At 45.2% G+C, this 15,177-nt stretch overlaps 1 protein-coding gene across 1 annotated transcript in view; it reads right to left on the bottom strand.

Moving 5' to 3' along the window:
• The window catches only part of ISCA1 (iron-sulfur cluster assembly 1), a 21,863-nt gene extending 18,544 nt beyond the window's left edge, over positions 1-3,319 (bottom strand). Inside the window, exon 1 of the mRNA XM_018570244.1 lies at positions 3,086-3,319. Coding sequence (XP_018425746.1) covers positions 3,086-3,166 — 81 coding nt within the window. The 5' untranslated portion in view covers positions 3,167-3,319. The remainder of the gene's footprint in view (positions 1-3,085) is intronic.
• Positions 3,320-15,177: the final 11,858 nt, after the last annotated feature.

Here is a 15,177-nt window from a genome sequence, read left to right as displayed (position 1 = left end):
AAGCCCGCGGCCGGGTTGGGGGGGGGGGGGTGACGGAAAGGTACTGGGCGTTTTTTTTTTTTTAGCAGAGAATGCATTAAGATAAAAACACCTAGCCTTTAGTAATACTTTAAGTGAACTTAAGCCCTAAAAAGTGAATTTTAATATGCAAGTAAAATAAGAAACAAAATGACTCTGGCAGCAAAAGAATTAAAAGCAGCTCCAACCAATGAAACACAAAAGTATGCCTGTGCCTCAGCTTTTACATGCAGTAGGTAAATTAAGATTCACTTGAACTGCATTTATTCAAACAGATCTGAAAAGTTGGACCAAACTGCTCCAGAGAAGGAGCAAATGCACGCTTTTGTGATATGCTGAAAAAACTAAAAAACTTTTCTGGGTTTCTCCTATTCCTATACTTCAACTTACTACTTTCAGTCAGTAATATTCACAGTACTTCTAGGTATGAAGAGGAATGTGACATTTCCACATGACTCCACACAATGCAACACCGTGGTTGACTGCCAGACCCAAGAGCTGTCACACCTAGGGGAAGATGTATTAGAAATATTTCTTGTTGCCCATAGCCACTGATTTGCATGAAAAGAGAAAAATAATATTCAAAAAGATTTCTATAGGACACCAGTTGCAGTTTCCCCTAGATATAACTTGTGGGGCCTGGAGGTCATGGAACTCCATGAACATTAAACAGCCACAGCTTCTCCCTGCAGAAAGCAGTTACTGTCAGTCAACATTTTCCGCAGGTATTCGCCCTCCGTTGTCTCTGTTCTTCGAGCGCTCATTGGAGGGACAGACAAGGGAGGGAGTGGGCACAGCTGGCTCTGGCTCGATAGAGGCAGAGCTAGCTGTCAATCAGGCAGTGGGGTAGATTCAAATAGTATTGTCGGGATCTTTCCCGGCTACAGCGTGGCTCTGCGTTGTCAGAATGTAGCGGACATTTATTAATGTCCTCCTTTGACCCCAAAAAAGGTTTGGCTATAGTTCTCTCGTAACAATGAGTGGCACCACAGCATGTCTTACAAAGTGACAAGCGGTTCTCTGCAGAAACATGCATCTTTGTGTACACTGCCACAACCCACAGGTATTGACAGCATCAGGGTACAGAGGAAGCACGTTCAGGTCCTATTCATAGCATAGTTCTGTGCCATGAACACACTGGATTGCATAAACAAAGCCCCCCCCCGTTCTAGGGAGGGAGAGGGCATGGTGGTGCCATTAATTTAAATGGCACCGCAGGCATGCCTCCTGCCCGCAGTGTGTGGAACCACAATGCCCTGCATTCCAGTGTTGTGCGCTCACAAACAAATAGTGCAGGCTTTGTTTATGCGATCCAGTGCATTCATGGCACCGTGCCGTGTATACATCGGACGATGTGAACAGGCCCTTACAGTAGTATTAAAATCTGGGTGTTTTTTTTTAGAATACTGAGGGCAGAGGAGCCATAGGCTCCTTCTACCATCAAACTGTTGGGCAGAGAGGAGGAACGTGGTCTGCTGCAGGGCTGTGTGTCTATGGACGCACACAGATACTGCTGGCACGGCCAGGAACGCACATGCATGGGTGTCTCCACAGCAGCCGCTTAGCTGATGAATACTAAAACGAACCACACTGCGCTTAATAATATGCAAAATACATATTCACAATTATTGTGGGACAATTTAGAAAGTGAAACCGAGTGATTTATTTACATTTTCTATACTTGTATTGATTGCTCACATTACTGGGCACGGAGTGGACTTTAATAACACATTGTAGAGACACTATTGGATAAAAGTTTACGGTTTATAATATTTGATTTGTATATGTATTTTGCATATTATGTATTTATGAAGTACGGTGTGGTTTGTTTTAATATGTATTAGAAGTGATTTATGTACATTTCTTTACACTGCTGCTTTATGATCAGGATATTTAGAGATTAGTTAGGAGTGCAGATTATTGTTGGGATATCGCTTAGCTGATAGAGGCACCCGTGCAGGGGGGTAGGAGGCAGAGCTATACTGGGACCCAGGGGAAAACAAGGAACTGAAAACGTTCAGGACCCATTCACTCCACATCCGGATCATCTCCAGACCAGAGCAGATTGTTTCTGGATCCCAAATGTATCCCTATGCTATTTCTGGCCTCTGTTCACACCAGCGCAGCCCGTTCCAGACCAGAAAAATACAGCACGTCTCATTTTGTCTGGTCTGGAATGCACTGGAACTGCAGATCTGTTCCAGAAAATGGTGTAAACCTGCCCTTGAAGAAAAACATTTATACAAAAGATGGGCCTCCTAGTTGTAAATTAAGCTTTAATATCACTGTAAGCCAATCTCCAGTCAGGCTTTGCAATCACAAGATGTAGACAGGATGAGGCAGTGGCCAAGCAACACCATAAGTTGCATGTTGTCACTGGTGATAGCCAGCACTTTCCAATGCTGATTGCTCGACAACCGGCATGCAGACAGCAGTTATTTATCAATGTACATTTATTACAGGTATGTATATAGTGGCATCAATGGAAGCAGCACACTTTACATACTATTCACTCACAGCACTCTCTGCCCTCAATTCTTAGATTGTAAGCTCTTAGGGACAATTTAGACAGGGGCCAATTAACCTACCAGCATGTGAGTGTGGGAGGAAAGCTGATATTCCCCCAGAGGACATCCATGCAAGGGCAAGAACATACAAACTCCATGCAGTGTCTTGGCCTGGATTTACACCGAGGACCACAGAGCCACGTGTTGTATAACTGCTCAATTTAAAGTAATTATAGGGTAACATTCCACTTTAAATGTATACAAACCCTGACACAAAAAGTGCAACCCTCCAACCAAAAGTCCCCATACAGCGGTGACCCCAACCAGGACAACTCCATAAGTCTTAGCAAGTGACCAGCCTCGCAATGAATCCCGGGAAATGTAGTCTGCTGATACTTTCTCGCGATCTCTCTATAGACATAGGATTGTTGGCATGGACTCGGTCGTTGTATAACTGCTGACAGGCAGCACATTTGCTAGCCTGATAAAGTCAATGAGAGTGTCACTGATAGGCAGACCTCCTCTCAGGCCCTGAAAACGTAAGACTAGGTCGTACTTACCAAAGTGAGCGCCGCACGGGTCGCTTGCAGCTTCCTTTTGCTGACCGCCCTAACGGTTGCCCTCACCAACGAGGCGGACATGATGATGATGATGTTGTTGTTGTTGTTTTCGCCCCCTCGCCCATGGGAATGCGAGAAAAGCCCACTGGGAATGGAAGGGGGGGAACTGCACAGAGACGACGGTGAGTCCTGGAGCTAGCAACTAGCACTGACACTCCACCCCCGGCGGCAGCGCTGATTGGTCGCGCCGGTTATCAGCTTCTCACACACGGCGTGTTATTGTGTGTGGACAATCCGCATGCGCAGAAGGAGCAGTGAGGACTGAGGACGCTCTGTCCCCGGCGGAGGGCACCTAACTGCATTGGCAGCGTTAGCTGGAACCCGTGCAGATTCTAGAATGTGGAAGGAGCAGTTTGGACTGGAAAAAACTCTATAGAGTACCAGACTGAGGCCTAGTTCACAACTAAGGCTGGGCACACACCTTACAACCATCGCAAGACTTTTGTCTTGCGATGGTTGTAAGGTACTTAAAAAAACGTACGATCTGCCTATGTTGCATAGGCAGATCGTACCTGCGATGATCGCAAGCCACGCCCCCTGAGGGGCGGGCTTCCGATGACCGCAATGCCGAACAGGCAGTGTGCGCTTGCGCACACCGGCCCGTGCGGCTGTTATCGTACGGACATGCCACAAACCCGCCGAACATCGTACGATGCTCGGCGGGTTTTCAAACATGTCCGTTAAGCTGCCCACACACCTTACAATTTATCTGCAGATTTTCTGTGGTCAGATGGAAAAGGTGCAACAGATTCCTCCATCTACACTTAACTGTGTGGATGGAGTAATCTCCACCTGGGCAAATCTGTTGCACTTTTTCCATCTGACCACAGAAAATCTGCAGATTATTGCAAGGTGTATGGGCACCTTAAGTTTAAAGTCGTGCGACCTTACAGTAGTAGAGGTCGCACGGCTTCCACACACCTTACGAATATCGTACGATCGCGGGATTTCCCGCGATTATCGTATGATAATCGTAAGGTGTGTAGGGACCCTAAGTGTATTTACATGCAAGTAAATACAAGTCAGTGGCGACTGTTCACACCTTAGCATTGCGTCATGCGTAAGAAAACACCTGTCACACGAAAAGACGCAGGAGCTATTTTCAGTTGAATGCCGCATGATTTTGGTCCTATAGACATCTCTATGCAGGGAGAAACACACATTTTTAAAAGCAAACATGCACAAAACAAATGGCAAATGTATAGATGTGCACCTGCCCCCAGGCTCTGATTACATTGGGCCTTGACATTGACAGGGTTATTCACAAAAGAGTGAAGAGTTTGGAGAAGTGAGCAATCTAGGACAACAGCTGATTTGGAAAAATTCTCCAGTTCAGCTATGTTGTCCTCGATTGTTCACTTCTCCAAACTCTTCACCCTTTTGTGAATAGACCTGTCAAGTGTATGTAAAATAATTTGATTTTATTTTCGGAAAGAGTGGAAAGGGTTTTTATTGCTGTCTGTGACCTTTGGGAACATTCACTCTTCTCTGTTGACCACTGTCAATGAGACACCCAAAAACATCTTATTCTCAGCGCTAGAGAGATCCCAGTACCCTTCAATCCGTAACAACCTCCCCACACATCCAGCGGCAGCTCCTGAGAGGTTAGGGAATCCCTAAGTATATGTAGAAACGAAAGAAACAGAGCGCCCCTCTCATGTGTGGAACATCGACGATAATAAAAAGTTACATATGCAAATATACTCACAAGAGTATTGAATGTGCATGGGTTAATGTTGGCAAGCGAGCGCATCACACTCGTGATTGTAGGACTCCTCATTGGCAATTGATTCAAACAGAGCCTCCAGTCACACCTCTGACTACACTGACCGCTGTGTACTAAGGTTGATGCGTCTCCGGGACACGCCCCCTTCATCAGAGCCATAGCTTGCCCAGTGAGTGAGCAGGATTAAACTTGAAAGTGAACATATTAGAATACACAGCCCAGTTGACACGGCAGTATCCTATTGGTATCATTACCGGCCGCCCGGTTTCCTGATTGGCCGGGAAGCCGTCTCCATGTTCCCTCATGGCACTGCAGGTCAGAGGAAATCTCCCTGAGGTGACGATGGGCCCTGATCTCCGTTCCACTGCTCGACTGAGATTCCAATACATAAATAGAGCTTGACAGGGTCCACAGAATTCAACCCTACAAATCGTCAGATTCCTCTAGACCCACAGACACTCTATGCAGAACTAATTTCTACAACCTTAAGGAAGATATACTCCGCAGAGCATGGGCTCATTGCCCTATAGAATTTAATGGAGCGATGATCCTAGGGCTGCAACAACTAATCGACATAATCGATTATAATCGATTATTGAAAAAGTTGTCAACTTTTTCAATCATCGATTAATCGGCTTCCGATTGGTTGGGCCTGTTCACGGCTCCACCCATGCTGCACGCCACACTTCCTCCCCACCTTACGCTCGCCGCTGCCAGGCCCGTCCGCATCCACACGCCGCACCTCCTCACGCTCACCGCCCGCCCACATCCACGATCGGCACAGGGACGCGGGGAGAAGAAGTAAGGAGGAGCAGGTCTGGGGGGATGACAGCTGCCGATACAGGCCCGATCTCAGAAACAAGTTGCTGGAAGACTGCTCAGGTAAGCCTGCACTTTTCCCACACATGGTGCTCTATAATGTATTGCTGGGATTTGTAGTCCTCTATAGCTGATGGTACATTGTGCTGTATATTATACATAGGACTACAAATCCCAGCAATACATTATGCACTTTATGTATAGTGTATTGCTGGGATTTATTGTATCCCTATATAGCTGGTGGTATTCTGCATTGCGCTGTATAAAGGACTACAAATCCCAGCAATAATACATTATACAGCGCAATGCAGAATACCGCCAGCTATAATGTACTATTGCTGGGATTTGTAGTCCTCTATAGCCGGTGCCATTCTGCATTCATTTCTGTATAATTTTACACTTTCCATTTCACTATATTGCACACCACACTTTTTTTTTTGTCATTTCTACTTCCACCGCTTCAAGCTCGCTCCTGTGATGGACTGCAATCTCAATACAAACTAGTAGTCCCATCACTGGAGCCATTTTTAAAAATGTATTTTATGTTTTATCCGATTAACCGATTAATCGAACTTAATAATCGGCTAATTAATCGATTTTGAAAATAATCGTTAGCTGCAGCTCTAGATGATCCCTATTCTCCTTGACCTTTTCCGGCGCACACTGCAGATGCGCAGAATCCTCAAGCCACTACTGGAAAAGATTCAAGAATCTGGTGTCGTTGTCAACCCAGGACGAGACTCTGAGTTATTTTATGAATAGGTAAATTTATTGACCATACAGCAATATTGTCCATATTGGAGAGGTACAAGCCACATTGTTCTTACACTCACAATGTATAGTTTAACAGAATAAAAGAGGCGTTGACCGCCCCCAGGCAACATGAAGGTATACGTGACTTGTTTGCAGTTTAGATTTAGGATTAATTATCAGTACAAAATGTATGTGCCATAATTATCTGGACACTAGGAATTCTTAAAACAGGAAAAGTGACCCTTGTTTGGACAAAGACTAGGGCAGCCTTGCCTTGGGCAAAGTACTCAATGAATAGCTGCAGATAAGAGGCAAGAATGATAATACGTATTCCCCCACCTCCACCATACCCTAAGGTCTTCTCCTCACTCAAAGCCCATCCCCAAGGACACCTTACAAGAATGTAGAAAGTTTGGCCTTCCTCTGGAATAGTTAAAAAGTTCATGCAGGTAGAAGTTGGTGAATCTTGAAGCAAAAGTTAATGCAGACATAGGATGATAAAACTCAAAACAAGATGGAGTCAAGTAAGGTGCAATCTTGCACCCACACTGGTGTCATGTATCGATGTGGTTACCCCTTTCATCTCCAAGTTCGTAGGAGAGGGGAATCCAGACCCCAGGCCAACTCCCTGACTTTTTTTTGCTTCTGGGCTCTGCCACCATTTGAAGTTCCCGACTGGACTTCCCTGGAACTATCTACTCCCAACATGCAACCACCCTTGATGCACAGGCCTCATCAGTCATGGGTCAGAAGGGGAACTGCTCGCAGGGATCCTACTGTTGAACCTATTTCTCAGGAACTCTGAGAGATAAGAGGTGATTGTGTTAACTTATCTGCCTGCTTGATATATATTGTGTAGTTCGGATTCCTGAGCAATTTGATGTGGACTTACCTATATGCCTCGGTTTTCGGTCAACCTGTATGTGTATATTATATACTCTCTACATACCTTATTTGAAAATTTTCTCATAAATATGGGGTTGTTTGCTTTACTGCATTGCCACTGTAGATTTCTCTGTGCATTGCCTTTATGCCCACTCTGAGATCCAGTTGTTTGGAAACTTGGAAGGGAGAGGAAGGTTTCTTCCCTTCTCCATACACTGATTACAAAAAGTGCATGGATTTCGATGCCTGGGATCTATGTCAGATTGGAAACGTGATTGCTTACATATGATATTCATCTTCCTTATTTACCTTTATGCTAATCGAAGACTCTCCTTTTGAAGGAGAACATCATATTGTGGGGGCTTACAGAAGACTAGAGGTTGATTACTAGCTTCCACCTCTATATTATAGGTGCCTCCATGATTAGTACTATGTTTAATTGTTACTGCTGTTGCTTTACTGTTGTCATTTTATATCTTGGCTGGGGCACGGACAGTCGTTCTGCTATTGCTGCCCATTCTCCCACATAGGTTTCTTCGTCACCTGGTCTCCCCTACCATTTGAGTAGGGAGTAGCCGGATGTCAAAGGTAGAACATTTTTGGTCACAAACAATAGTTGTTTTTTTTCTCTTCTTCTGCTTTGTTTTGCACTTTTAAGTTGGAGAAGAGGTTCTCCGTTTGGAGGTTCTCTGTGGAGATCAGTTTTGTCTACTCCTGTTTGCTTTCTGTATTTCTGTCTCTTCTTTTGCTTGCTTTTTGCTATTTTCGCACTCTTGGTTTTATTGGGTTTCTTTGCTTAGACTCTTGGACTTGTTTTTCCTTCTTTTTTCTTGGCACTGTGGAAGATGAGGATCACTCCTATTTTCTCCGTCTATAATGTCAGAAGTACGAATAATCTCCCTTAATGCAAAAGGCCTGAATTCTCCCGAGAAGCGCTCTTGCATTCTGAATAACTGTGACGCCTCCGAACTCACGTGGCGTTTGTGCAAGAAACACATTTTCAGAAATTCTCTAATTTTCAATTTCCCCTAAGCTATCTCACCACACAAATGAGGGAAGTGAGTATTCTGCTATCCATAGGAGTGGAATGGTCCCTAGTGACCCACCACATTGATCCTCAAGGCTGCTTTCTTTTTTCCGTGGAGACATGAACGGTAGGAGAGGGACGTTAGCATCAGTCTATTGCCCTAACTGAGGTCAGCTTTCCTTTCTGGATGATTGTTTGACAACTGTTCCACAATTTCAGGAAGGAATATTGATTTTTGGGGGACTTTAATTTGGTATTGGACCCTCTATAGGACACCTCTGCTTCTACACATCATTTGTCCTACTTGGCTCTTAGGAAGGCTAAAAGGTCTCTACAGTCATTACGTTTAGTAGATGTGTGGCATATGCAACATCCACTAAATGGTGCACTCCGTACCGGATCCGTGAATATCCTGTGTATACAGGTGGGTGCTCGTAGGGACCACGGATGGCGCCGTAACCAATCTACAAATATCAAGGATGTGACTAGCACACCAATTAAAGTGATCAGCAAAAGTCGATTTTAAAAGAGAACTATGGGGTCAGTGTTTTTCCCCATAGTTCTCCTTAGGGTAACGGGAGGACACAAACTAGCGTCCTCCCGTTACCCTAAGCTCAGTATACCGCGAGCTACAGCTCGCGGTATACTGAGACGCCGCAGCCGGAGTGGATCTCGACTTAGATGACGGGATCCGCCCAGCTGCGTGAGTGACAGCTGGCTCTGCCTATCTAGAGGCAGAGCCAGCTGTACCCGCCCCCTCCCCGTCCATTCCGCCAGTCAGCGCTGGCAGATCGGAGCGGGGAATCCTGTCACGGCAGAGAGCCGTGACAGGATCGAGAGGTGAGGGAACCCGGTATGTGTTCGCTCACCTCCCGATCTACTGAGCCGACCTGTGACAGTCTCATTGTCACAGGTCGGCTAGAACTATGAGGTGAGTGAAAAGCACTCACCTCATAGTTCTCCTTTAATGGAAAAATTGTCATTCAATGGCAAGCGTTTCGTGGCCTCAGAGGGTCCCCTTCATCAAGCTCATTCAAACATTCACTCTCTCTGATTTATAAGTCCTTGATTCAGCCAGAGGAGGGATTTGTTCCTAGATTTCTCTTGAAACGGGAACGAGCTCTACACCTTACTCTCTCTACACCTTACTCTCTCTCAGCTGATCAACAGAGCGATGTACTGTACTTCCCTCATTATGCTTCTGTAGCCAGTAGGATATAAGAAAACAAAATTTAAACTGCTCTACTGCTGGTATAGGGTACCGAAGGTTCTACACAAAATGTTCCCTACATTGTCAGAGATGTTGGCGCTGCAATTGGTGATTTGGCTCATATTTAAAGATCCTGCCCATTGCTTCAAGAATTTTGGACCGGGGGTTTGCTCACTCGCCAGAAATTGACGGGGTTCAGTCTAGAGCTGCAGCTAACGTGAGGCGGGAAGGAGGTGCGTCGTGTAAAGCGTGGATGCGGGTTCAGCAGCGATGAGCGTGATTTGGGGAGGAGGTGCGGCGCGCAGCGTGTGTGTGGAGCCGTGAACAGGGCCAACTGATCGGAAGCCGATTAATCGATTATTGAAAAAGTTGACAACTTTTTCAATAATCGATTATAATCGATTATGTCGATTAGTTGTTGCAGCCCTAGTTCAGTCTAACCCCCGGCTGCATGTCTTCTCCCTGTTTCAAGTCTCTCAAGAAGAAGAAGAAAACAAATCGCTTTTGATTCACTTACCTACTTGGAAGACCCCACAGCTTCTTTTTACCACAGTGAAGAGAGATTTTATCATACATGGTTTTACTGGCACAAATATGCTCATTCTCAAGTTTATGACTTGGCACTCAGGAGAGGACATTGTGACCCCATGTGGGTGAGGAGGAGGGAGCTTGATCCCTCTATTCTCCCCCTGTGCTCTTTTATTCTTGGATTTTATCTGCCGTACTTCTTTTTGCTCTATCCTGACTTTCTGCTTTCTATTTTATTGTCAGAGTTTGTTTCCTTTTTACTTACTTAACCCCTTCATGACGAGGCCTTTTTTTCCTTTTCTGCACCCATGTTATAATCCACATTTTAAGCATAAAAATTACTTCAAACCCCCCAAACATTATATATTTCACAAAAGCCAAGACCCCGTAGAATAAAATGGTGGCAGTTGCAAATATTTATGTTATACGATATTAGCACAACTCCTTATCAAGCCCCCAAAACACAATGAAATACCCATGTTTTTAATAAAATATAAAAGATGAGTAAATAGATACCCAACATGCCCAGGTTAGGAAGTGCGTGCCTACGCTGGGGGCGGGGATGAACAGCTGACCGAATGACGGAGGGGGGGCGTGTCTATAGTAATAGAATAGATGGACTAGAGGTTGGGATAACATACAATGCTATTTCAAAATGCTCTAGAAGAGGATTGTATTGAAGGAATATTAAAAGGTTGCCGGAATCCCCTTATATGGCATGTAGTGTAAATTTTTGTATTTTTGTATTTTTTTTTTTCTGTCTGTTTTGTTTTTTAAAAATCATTAAACTGTACTCGAAATTTGATTATTATAAGTATGTAACACACTGTATGTTAAAATAATATGTTGTTTATGGCTTTTTGTAAAAATAATAAAGATTAAATATTTAAAAAAAAAGAAGTGCGTGCGTCCGTAAAAGTGCAACAAAATTCAGTACCCCATAAAGTCCATAAACTACGCTTTAAAGGCCCCCACAGGTCATCAGTTTAGAGATACGGGTAAATATTGGCCCTAGAATTATTGCTCCCACTCTGGCATGTGCAGCGATACCCAACATGTGTGAAATCGTTGTTTTCAAATGTAGGCACACCCGACGTGTGTTTACGGGACGTGCATGTTTGCGGGGGACTAAAAGACCCCTAGTGTCACATTTACACTAGAAATAAGCTATTGAAGTGCAGATTGCACTCCAATAGCTTATTGCTGGGCTTCAGGAGCCCAGCAAGGACAGCTATGGGACTGGAAGTGATGTAATCTGCATCACTTCCGGTCACATTGTGCAGGGAGGCGATCGGTGAACGAACATTCACGGCTCTCCTCCCTGGCTTCCCACCAACACCCAAAATGCCGGTACCGAGCCTGTAGGAGGGGCCGCGGAGCCCGAGAAACACGGTGGGCATAGTAAACAAAATTAAAGTGAGCACTTTCAACAAGCTGCTGGTAAGCTTCAGGACAACTTGAAGTTTGTTGAAAATCTGCTAGCCGCTTGTTTAAAGTGACACCCAGCAATCACGTTAAGATGTGTGTAACATTCCCAAACAGGAGCCGAATGGTGTTTTAATAACTTCTTGATACTGCTGGAAGCGTGCCAAAAGCTTCACAAATGCCATGCAAAGGCTTGAAGAAAATTTGGTGTTTGCTCTTGTAAAAAGCTAAAAACCATGCGACCTAAGCTTTAGGAGGAGGGTGCGAGCGAAGCCAATTCCCTGAGCATTGGCCAGCATAAGGAACATACTCCTTCCCTCTCTGCAGGAAGGACACCCACTCTTTTCTGGTGGTGAAGGCCCAGCAACACCTAGATGGTTTCCTTCAGATTCCAAACCATAAGACCTGACTGAGGCAGGGTCCCGCAATGTGGAAGTAACTCCTTTTTCTAGAGAACCAGATGGTAGCCCCAGGTATGGTGGTTCTCCAATGAGCAAGGTCCGATGGATGCAAAGAGAAGAAACTATGCAGCAAGGATCACACCAGGGGCTACCTGGTCCATAGAGACCGACACAGTGGCCTGCTTAGAACCCAGACATGAGACGAGAGGTGGGTAGATTTAAATGTCCAGGAAAGAATAGAAGAGGCAACCATGAATGGTGTACCAGACACACTACACTCCCATGAGGGAGGAAAAGGGGTTAAAGGAGAACTATGAGGTGAGTGCTTTTCACTCACCTCATAGTTCTAGCCGACCTGTGACAATGAGACTGTCACAGGTCGGCTCAGTAGATCGGGAGGTGAGCGAACACATGCCAATGTTCACTCACTTCTCGATCCTGTCACGGCTCTCTCTGCAACCTATAAAAGATCATTATTGCGTCCACTACTTAACGCAGCTAAGGTGATGATCCCACTATATTGGAACAAAAGTATCATTCCATCTACGAGAGAGTGGTTTAAGAGAATAGAATATTATCGACTGATGGAGGAAATGACATCAATACGGAGGGACACGTATAAACAATTTGAAAGTACCTGGCAACAATGGATTGAGTTTAAAAATCCCCGAGATATATGGAGGAAATAGGATAGAGGGGCTGTATAGTAATAGAATAGATGGACTAGAGGTTGGGATAACATACAATGCTATTTCAAAATGCTCTAGAAGAGGATTGTATTGAAGGAATATTAAAAGGTTGCCGGAATCCCCTTATATGGCATGTAGTGTAAATTTTTGTATTTTTGTATTTTTTTTTTTCTGTCTGTTTTGTTTTTTAAAAATCATTAAACTGTACTCGAAATTTGATTATTATAAGTATGTAACACACTGTATGTTAAAATAATATGTTGTTTATGGCTTTTTGTAAAAATAATAAAGATTAAATATTTAAAAAAAAAGAAGTGCGTGCGTCCGTAAAAGTGCAACAAAATTCAGTACCCCATAAAGTCCATAAACTACGCTTTAAAGGCCCCCACAGGTCATCAGTTTAGAGATACGGGTAAATATTGGCCCTAGAATTATTGCTCCCACTCTGGCATGTGCAGCGATACCCAACATGTGTGAAATCGTTGTTTTCAAATGTAGGCACACCCGACGTGTGTTTACGGGACGTGCATGTTTGCGGGGGACTAAAAGACCCCTAGTGTCACATTTACACTAGAAATAAGCTATTGAAGTGCAGATTGCACTCCAATAGCTTATTGCTGGGCTTCAGGAGCCCAGCAAGGACAGCTATGGGACTGGAAGTGATGTAATCTGCATCACTTCCGGTCACATTGTGCAGGGAGGCGATCGGTGAACGAACATTCACGGCTCTCCTCCCTGGCTTCCCACCAACACCCAAAATGCCGGTACCGAGCCTGTAGGAGGGGCCGCGGAGCCCGAGAAACACGGTGGGCATAGTAAACAAAATTAAAGTGAGCACTTTCAACAAGCTGCTGGTAAGCTTCAGGACAACTTGAAGTTTGTTGAAAATCTGCTAGCCGCTTGTTTAAAGTGACACCCAGCAATCACGTTAAGATGTGTGTAACATTCCCAAACAGGAGCCGAATGGTGTTTTAATAACTTCTTGATACTGCTGGAAGCGTGCCAAAAGCTTCACAAATGCCATGCAAAGGCTTGAAGAAAATTTGGTGTTTGCTCTTGTAAAAAGCTAAAAACCATGCGACCTAAGCTTTAGGAGGAGGGTGCGAGCGAAGCCAATTCCCTGAGCATTGGCCAGCATAAGGAACATACTCCTTCCCTCTCTGCAGGAAGGACACCCACTCTTTTCTGGTGGTGAAGGCCCAGCAACACCTAGATGGTTTCCTTCAGATTCCAAACCATAAGACCTGACTGAGGCAGGGTCCCGCAATGTGGAAGTAACTCCTTTTTCTAGAGAACCAGATGGTAGCCCCAGGTATGGTGGTTCTCCAATGAGCAAGGTCCGATGGATGCAAAGAGAAGAAACTATGCAGCAAGGATCACACCAGGGGCTACCTGGTCCATAGAGACCGACACAGTGGCCTGCTTAGAACCCAGACATGAGACGAGAGGTGGGTAGATTTAAATGTCCAGGAAAGAATAGAAGAGGCAACCATGAATGGTGTACCAGACACACTACACTCCCATGAGGGAGGAAAAGGGGTTAAAGGAGAACTATGAGGTGAGTGCTTTTCACTCACCTCATAGTTCTAGCCGACCTGTGACAATGAGACTGTCACAGGTCGGCTCAGTAGATCGGGAGGTGAGCGAACACATGCCAATGTTCACTCACTTCTCGATCCTGTCACGGCTCTCTCCCCCCTCCGATCCACCAGCGCTGACTGGCGGAATGGACGTGGGAGGGTACAGCTGGCTCTGCCTCTAGATAGGCAGAGCCAGCTGTCACTCACGCAGCTGGGCGGATCTCGACATCTCAGTATACCGCGAGCTGTAGCTCGCAGTATACTGAGCTTAGGGTGACGGGAGGACGCTAGTTTGTGTCCTCCCGTTACCCTAAGGAGAACTATGGGGAAAAGCCCTGACCCCATAGTTCTCCTTTAAATCTTTGTCTGATGACAAAGGGGTCTGAGAGGGCACAGGTTGTGAGGTGTTTTTTTTTAGAGCGAGTTTAAGATGGACAACCTCGCCTACAGGTGACAGTTAACACTGGAACCTGGTCAAGCTCGAGCCATCAAATATTTTAGGTGTTAGGCTCTTTGGGAAAGCGCTGACCACAAGGAAACATGACGTTGACTCTCTTTACAAAAAGGTAGTCTGAGTGTCCCACAATGGCAATGGTAGGAAAAGACAGACTGAATACAAGAGCCAATGCTCCAAGAAGTAGCAGGTGTTTCTGAGCAACACAGAAAACCCAAGTAGGAGACTGTCAAAGCTGCACTCAGTTGATCAGCGGGTCCCGCAGAAGAGCGGTGCTGAAGGATACCCAGTAGCATGAAGGGTTTTTCATGTCCCCGAGGACAGGCAATATGGAAGGGAATGGGGCGCAGCTCTAGAAAACTCGCTAACACAAGGGCTGAAGCAAGAGGTCCATGGGTAGGATTAAACCGGGGAGACGGGGGCAGGTGCATTATTCGGTGCAGTAGCACAGAGAAGATAAAGAAGCAACTGAAGGGGGTAACAGATGCAAGGGACTAGCCCATGGGCATAATAGGGTGCTCTATGCGCCTGAATA

This window comes from Nanorana parkeri, unplaced genomic scaffold (genome assembly GCF_000935625.1).
Source record: "Nanorana parkeri isolate BGI_ZX_2015 unplaced genomic scaffold, ASM93562v1 scaffold1485, whole genome shotgun sequence".
Taxonomy (NCBI): Eukaryota; Metazoa; Chordata; class Amphibia; order Anura; family Dicroglossidae; genus Nanorana; species Nanorana parkeri.
Note: the sequence above shows the minus strand (reverse complement) of the source record. Positions and strands in the feature narration are given on the sequence as shown.